General features: G+C 34.0%; 1 protein-coding gene across 1 annotated transcript in view; it reads left to right on the forward strand.

Annotated features, from left to right (window-relative positions):
• The window catches only part of ZDHHC21 (zinc finger DHHC-type palmitoyltransferase 21), a 65,733-nt gene extending 57,491 nt beyond the window's left edge, over nt 1–8,242 (forward strand). The window contains exon 9 of the mRNA XM_059141673.1: nt 156–8,242. Within this exon, the coding sequence (XP_058997656.1) occupies nt 156–288 (133 nt within the window). The 3' untranslated portion in view covers nt 289–8,242. The remainder of the gene's footprint in view (nt 1–155) is intronic.
• The last annotated feature ends 389 nt before the right edge of the window (nt 8,243–8,631 follow it).

Below are 8,631 nucleotides of genomic sequence, written 5' to 3' on the forward strand. Positions count from 1 at the left end.
GCTGCATGCCATAATGAAAGGAAAGCTGTATTTGTGATGCTGGGACACAATTCATCAGAGTCCAGTAATGGATCCCCAGCCAACCTGTATTGTTTTAGCTGACTGAAGTACACCATGGGAGTGCTGTCTTTCACTAATAATGCTGTCTTCTGTAGATCGAGGCCCCGAAAGCCATGGCAGCAGACCTTCTCAGAAGTTTTTGGCACTCGTTGGAAGATCCTGTGGTTTATTCCTTTCAGGCAGAGGCAACCACTGCGAGTTCCCTACCACTTTGCCAATCACGTCTAAACAGATGGATGGTGGGCACAGATGGGTCCTCCACGCTGGAAATGCGTTACAGGTTTTCTGATAATAGAACTATGACAGTCTTCAAGTCAATTAAAATCCACCCACCAATCTTAGGCATCATAATGTGCCCCAGGCTTTATTTTAATAGTGATCTTGATCCTGTTGTGGGACTAATACGAGATCTATATTTAAGTTTTAAAGCATGTTTACTTTCAAATTAGCTTTCCACAGGGATTTCTTTAAATGCTTTTGTGAGTAGACCCCAAAGGCAGTGATTGAGATGAAATAATTGTACATAATTTTTTTTAGTACTGACAATGTTACAGATTTTAATTTATGGGAAATTTCAGATGTTTATTTAAATTTTTCACTCTTAAGCAGTACTAACCAAATCTGAATTTCATTCTTTGGGTTTACAAAAGTTGATACACCTTATATTATATGTAAGTTTTCTTTTTCAAATACATCATAATTTAAATAGCAATACTGCCTTTTATATGTGCTGCAGGATTTTTTTTTAATGCAGCATAGATTGAACAACAATGAAAAACCAAAAAAAAAAACCAACAGAAAAAGGGCAGTGTTTTCTTAGAAGTAGCTCTCTATAATGTTTTCTGTTTTTCTCTTCACCAAAAACAAAATAAAAACGCCACTAAAATAAAATACCAACTACCTACCTGATTTTAAAGGAAAGATGAATTTTTTTTCCATATTAACTTTCTCACTTCTTTTCCCCGCACTGATATAATTATTGGTTGTTGTTAAAATAATTGCTCCAAGTCAGAATTTTTGACCACATGGGCATGAATTCTATTTTACACTAAGATTTTGATGAGCAAAAAGGGTAGAGAATTTGCAATAATTCCACAGGTACCTTTTCTCGTACAGTTATATTAGAATGAATATGTTTTTAAAATGCTAGTGTACTAGATAATATATAATGTACAGTGTAAAGAAGAATATTGTGCTTTTAAAAACATATATATATATACTTTTTACTTTTATTTACCTACTAGTACATCTAAAATTACACATTGAAGGTTTATATGTAATAGATATTGACCAACTAAATAATAAAATTTTATTTGTAGGAAGTTGCTAGTAAAAATTAGTAAGTAACCTTTGTGTACCCATAATCACCCAAATCAAAATGAAATTTTAATCGGCCAACTATAAATTTGGATTGAAAGACCATTTGTTAGTAGCTAATGTTAAGAAATGACCTTAGAAAATATAAAGATCTATATTTACCATTAGCTTATGCAAATTTAAATGGCTAATGGTGATGGTCTCTAGGAAAGCAGAGAAGATCTGTGTGAAAAGACATTTAGCAGACTTTGAAAAAAATTCAGCCTTTACATTTTTTTCCATTAGAATACTGCAAAATCCATATATCTTTTTAGAAAATGTATGTCCTCACAGTCTTTGAAGAGAAGATTGAAGGGGTCTGCTGTTCTTGGAGCATATCAATATTTTTCTTTTAGTTAGTTTTGAGAGTAAGGAGTCACACCTGAGAAATCATGAAACCGAAGATTTCCGTTGTCAGCCAATTAACTATACTGTAGTTAGTTCTTCCAGGAATTGTAAATATCTTCTGAAATAATCAAATAAGCTGTTCTCAGAGATATAAATACCATGTCTTTTATGTTCTGACTGCAGTGCTTTATTATTTAAAAATGTAGAATTGGCAGATGAAAATATTTATTGGTGCTGATAAGATGCATAGTAAATTTAATATGAGAATTATATTTATAGAGCCTAATGAACCACAAAATTAGTATGTTCATGTCAGGCAACTGGGTTGAGTTTCATGCAAGCTAACATATTGACCAAATTTTGGTCTGGTGACAGAACCGTTATAGGGAAGTAATGTGTAGATATATAAATAGGTCTCAGTCAAATGCCTTATGCTGTATACATTCCTGTCAGATGAGAACCTTGAGAAAAAGCAAAGCCTACTGTAGATCCCCCCAGGGAGCTTTTTGGACATATTTATACATCATATAGTAGCAGTAGGTGCACACCTGGGAGGTCCTCAGTCCCAACCTCTGCCTCGGCAAGGAGAGCTGGAGGTGGTCCGTTTCTCACTCCAAAGGTGGTTTTTGTTTTCTTAGATACACCACTTCTAGGCACACTTCCTTCCCTCCTTTCTCTTTACCCTCCCTGCTCCTGATCCCACTACTTGAGTCCTCTAAGTTACGGGGATATAAATTGATACACTAGGCAAGGCATATATTTATTTTGTTTGAATGGCAGAAATGCTATATATCAATCTATTTATATAAGAATCTATATTAAAGCATAGCTATATATACTTATGCTGTAACTTTCAGTATTCCCAAGTTAGCACACCTAACTGGGTTTATAATTCTTGTGCCAGGACTTGAAAGAAACCAACTGGCAGTTTGCTAGGGAGTGCAGGAAGTCTAGTTGTGTTCTGTCTGCGCCCTCTTTTGGCTAATCAGTGTAATTATACTGGCTCTAGAGATCAACAGTGCCACAATTAACTGTATAGCCTAATCCTGAACATGCCAGAATTTAGGGGCAGTGTATGTACAAAAATGTATGGGTTTATGAAAATCAGTGTGTTCCACTTTATAATGACGACGTCTAGTTCATATAAGTGTGATAAGTACTTGGCTTCATTTATGTATATTCTTATATTTTTTTACTCTCAATTAGAAATTTCTATTAGATCAGGATAAACAAATGTAAACCATTTCATGAATTTTATTTTAAACCTTACCTTGGCAAATTAAGTCCTTAGAATTAGGAAAACCGTTACTTTAAATGCCCAATTTATTACAAAACACAGAAATTTACTGTAGTTACATCAGCAAGCAAGTACCTAATGTGTTTTGATGGATATTAAAAAAAATATGTTTAATTATTTTTTCATCTCAGTTTTGGAATGACTTTTTTTTTTGCCTGACTCTACTGCATTAAAAAAATAAGAGGTTTAGTAATTCTTTCTATACTTTTTTTTTTTTTTTTTTTTTTTTTTTTTAGCTCTCCTATCCAGAGTTACAGCTGTAACTTTAGTAGTCATTGTGTTAGGTATTTTGGATAACCATGAAAATAAGAAATGATGCTGAGTTAGTAAATAGTTACAAGCAGTGGGATCACTGATGTGATCTGTTTGTTAGAAGTAGTATTTCCTTATAAACATTGCATTTCATTTTAGGCAAAATATGTGTTAAAGGATGCTTTATATCAGTCATGTTTGTGGCGGGGGTCTGGAAATGAAAGATTTTTAGCTAGATGCTCTAGGTTACATCTCTTGAACAATTCTATTTGTTGTTGTTCTCTTCTGTAAACAAACATGTTTATGGGCCCTAGATTATGGGGAAAAATTGACTGAGTTCAGAGTCCCCCAAACTGTAGGTATTCGGTTAAAGAGCTTTTGGTACTTTATAACCAAGACCTAAAGAGTTTTTAAAATATGTGAAGGTGTTGCATTATAAGAAAAATACTATTTTGCTTAAGAGTTGTATTAAAAATATTTGTGATTAACATAAGAGATAGCTGTATTTAACATTTTAGTTGATGTATTAATCTCTTTTAACAGAAGAAGACATAGTTTACTTTTAATTGTAATGGAATTAGAGAACATAAACATACCTAACATTCAGTATAACAACTAAGTTAAAACTTCTGTCAGACTGAACATCAGTGAATTTTTGCTGATGCTTAGGGGTATTTTTCTCTAAGGATGCTGGCTAATTAAAACCATTCATCACCAGGCTTTTTCAGGTCACTTCCATAAAAGTAATTACTTGAACGTGTATTTCACCCAAAAGGATATATTATTTCTGAACGCTAATCGTGAAGACTTAGGTTAGAATAACACTTCCAACCAGGAAATGTGAAGTAGTTTAGATTATGGCCACACAGTTTTCTATGTGTTAGATCAGAGGGCAGTTTCAGTGTTCTCACATGTGTTGCTCTAAAATCAATGTATCCAGCCCTAGTTTACAATGGCAGTAATGTTAACAGAGCAGCTAGTCTCTCCCTGGGCTTTTTTCTAGTCTCTAACTAGTCCCTTGTGCTTCATGTATTTATAGATTATCTAGCTCAAGTTTACTAAACTATTGCTGCCTCAGTAAATAAAATTTTGAAATCACCTCTAATTTATGTAGATATACTTGAATTTATTTGGGGAAGCTTATACTTATAAACATCAAACAATTTACTAATAGAGACAAGTATTAGATTTTTTTACCTGACCTACTCTTGCTTTAAAAAATTTAAGTATTGGAAGATGTAGTTATTCGTGTACATTTAGTATATTCTACTTGCTAATGTTATTAACCATATAATTAACAGTTCAATGAATGTATTATTTAATGTCTGCATTTGTTACCTTCTACTCTAAGAATCATCCTCTGTTTATCTATAAATCAAAAATTTCATTATGTTCTGAATTTAGCCGTCCTCAGTTGAATTCTAGAATATTCTACAGTAGAAATGTGAGAAAGTAATCGAAGCAACTTGCTTGAAGTAGTCTGAACCCATGTTGTTATTTTATAAATCAGCCAGTATTTATCATTTCTGCTACCTTTGGGACGATGATAGTTTAATTTCAGGAGAGTGTTTTCTCTGATGTCTCCTTTCATTTTCATTGTGCAATTTTTAACAACAAAATTTTTGTCTAGTTCTGCTCGTGCTTATTTGAAACAGAAGTAACAGTGGTATTTACAGTTCTTCAGTTGATATTGCCAGTATTTTTCATTATCATTTTATTTATATTTTAATATTATATGTGCTTTTCCCATTGTGCACTGTAGAGGGCAGGTACAAATGAGTAGCGAGTAGCCAAAATTGGGTAGAGAGAATAGGGGAGTTTACAGCGATGGAGAGAAGGCTGGACAGGACGTGGGTAAGCAGCATCTCAGCCACAGGGCTGACGGGGTGCTGTTCTGTGACATCAGGAAAGCCCCCGGGCTGCAATCATGTGATTCATCTAAGCCTTCTTTCTTGTTGATATCATTTTACTGTGAGAGTGGCTACTGCGTGTAAGCATTTGGTTAGAGCCATTTTATTTCTATTACTGATTCTCATCAGTTGGCCAGATGCCTTTGAGAAATGATTATCTATTTTAAATATCGTACTTCTGTAGCATATGCTCACCTGAAGTGTTACAAATAATGTGCAGAGGGAAAATGGACAGGTTGCTGAAAGTTTGAAAAGTCCAGGTCCTTTTTTACAAGCTTCCTATTGCAGAGAAAGCATACGGAGTTTTCTAGTCAATAAAATCAGCCATTTGTTTATAAAGGATGATTTTCACTTTAAAATTTGGGCTGTTTTGGAGTTCTTGATCCCCCAGGAGGTCACCTAACCCATCAGTATCATCATAAATACCTGTCAGGTAATGTGGTACTGACCACAACTGTTCACCACTTGGAGCTTTTTTGGTATTGATCGCTTTATATATAAACAGAGATGTGGACAAAACAGCAACAACAAAAGATGTGTTTAATTTTGTGGTTTTGCCTGCCTGTTGGACAAAGTGTGGGGTTTATTCGTGTAGTCTGGTAACTAAAGGGGAAGCTTGTCTGCATGTTGGAGCTCTGCGCTCTTGCCAGTGTGCGTCGGGTGATACTTTAACCTATCGGTGCCTGAAGTTAGTGTTTTACAACCTCAGCAACTGAAACATCCTGGTGCTACTCGCTTTAGCGTTGAGTGAGTGACATTTTTAATTCCTGTACCAAAGAGTTAATTTTTTTTTTTTTTAAATTCTTGGTTGCCTAAGACTTTTCTTCTCTCATCCTTGTGAACAGTGTTCCTAAGAACAATTTTGATGAACACATCTTCGTTTTTGCACACTGCTGCCTCCGTTTAATTGGTTTTAAATGTCTCCCATTTGGATTTTTTTATATATATATATATAGTTAGGCATATTGGTATGGTTTTTCATGCTGTATTAAAATAGAGTTCCTCTATATTTTAATATAGATTGGCTGCTTTAAGAGGTAGTTTAATAGGTTGAGGTTCCAAAAGATAATTGAACACTTTTCACAAGATTTTTTTATTTTGTTTTTCTTTCTGCAGAAGTAAGTGAAATATAATAAGAACTCTCCTTTGATTTCTATAAATGAGCCACATAGCTTACTGAGCCCTTTTAATGAAGGCTGAAACAAAATCCCAAAATGAAAACTTAAGGGCCCTCTCTGATTATCAGTGAAGAATCCTGCATCTGTGTATGTTTGAGGGTCGGGGGGTGTGTAACCCTTGGTGGCACTGAAGAATGATGTTGCCATTTGTCTTTTTTGCAAATAAAGATAAAATTAAAGAAGACCTTAAAAAATATATATGCGTATACACGCACACACACACACATACACGCACACACTTTCCCAAGAAGAAATGCAAATGTACGTTCATTTAAGCAAAACTACTAATAGAAAATTGAACTTCACAAAACACGCACACAAAAGAAGTCTGGTTGTTGTTAGTCACTTTACATAAAAAGTTAGAGTAAAATTATTTTAAAAGCTAATTCTGCTTGGTGGTTCATTTTATAAAAAAACGGGGGGGGGCAGAAAATACGAAAACTTGTAATTGTCCCAATGCTATACTGCTATGTACACTAGTCTGGTTCCTTTTTTTTTCCCACAAATTTTCACACTACTTTAGTGTCTTTAAAACTGCAACTGTAATAGTTAAAATTTCTGGCAAGAAGGTAACTTGTTCATGTATTGGAAAAGTAGACAATCACATTTGAGAATGTTTTGCATTATTTTCAATCAACTGAAAATCAATCTCTCCTTGAATGTAGATACAATATATGGTTTTGCAGTGATTTCTGAATGGAAAAAAATTCATTAAATGAAATTACTTAGGATCATTTGAATTAAATATAGAAATATATATGGACATGCCATTAGATATAAAGGGAAAATATGTAAGCAAAATGGAAAGAAGCAACAGTATGTCTCTAATTGTCAACAATGTACAATTCTAGATTCTGTTGCTACAATATTGATTCTGAGTTTTTTGGCTTGTTTATGTATTATTTAAATTAGTGTGGCTGAGTGTAGTTATGTGTTCAAGTTAGTGGTAGTGGATAGTTCACCACTATCTGTTGTCCTCCAGAGATGAATATGAAAAGAAGTTCTACTTCAGCATAGGTAGAATGAAACAGCTGAGATGATATGATAGGGAGAATTTCCTGCACAATTAGAAATACTCAGACAAGTGAGTTGCAAGTCTAACATGGTGGGGTGGGTTGGGAGGCGGGGGCTTTGGGAGGCTTGAACACAGTTGACCATGCTTGTATGGGCTGTGTGTCCCCAGAATAGGCTTTTTAAAAATCTGACTGGCAAGTTTAATGAATGGGCAAAATCTGTGATATCTGGGGACTTGTGTCAACCTCTAATTGTGTCTAATGTTCTATCCCTAAGATATAAGGCTTTTAATAGTGCTGTGTTCCAAGTGCCATATAAAGATCCCAGTTTTAAATATGTCAGGTTGTTTTTTTGTTTGTTTGTTTTTTTGTTTTTTTTTTTTTTCATTCAGTGCATATGTTTAGATCTGAGGGCTGTTCTGCTGCATTGTCTGTTTTACCTTTTCTGGTCCCTCAAGAGCATTTAAAGAAAATCTTCAGTAACATTTCTAATGCTCATGGTAAAAAGGAAAATAATGGTTGAGAGACACGAGCCTAGATTGAAAAGAGGGAGGAAGGTGACTAGCAGGAGCCATGTATCTGAGATAAACTTGTTTAAATGAAAATTCTACACTGGTTCTTAAAATGAAAAACCATGTATCTACCATAAGAACAATGTCTTTTTAAAAAAATATGTTTTAGTGATTTTGTTTTTATTCATGTAATATTTCTGTTTTCCTTTGCAGATTGTTTTTAATTTAAATTGTGGAATTTTTACTTCTCTTGAAATGTATTATGTACTGTATTTTTAGAAATCTTATTTTTAAATAAATATTTTTTAAAAACATAGGACTGTTTTTCTCCCCCACCTCTTTATTTATTAAAATCAACCCAAATTCTAGATTCTAGCACCAAGAGTGTGTGATAGGCCACTTCTTTTACTTTTATGCAATTTGAGTGGTTATTCTTAATTAGTAGCCTTTTGGAGATATTGTTCTACCATAATCTCAAAATTCATTACACATCAAGAACTAGGTGTACATACCAGGATTGAAATTGACACACACAGTATTTGCAGTCAGACATTTTTGTCTTAGAGATGACCTAGATTGGGTGGCTAGATTCAGTCACCCAATTTATTTTCCATTTATTGTGCCAGTGGACACCATTTTATAGAATTTTTTTTTTCCCTCGAGGAATAATTCTGCATAAAATGCAGAAAGTATAAGTATACATCT

The sequence above is a fragment of the Mustela lutreola genome, chromosome 12, assembly GCF_030435805.1.
Source record: "Mustela lutreola isolate mMusLut2 chromosome 12, mMusLut2.pri, whole genome shotgun sequence".
Taxonomy (NCBI): Eukaryota; Metazoa; Chordata; class Mammalia; order Carnivora; family Mustelidae; genus Mustela; species Mustela lutreola.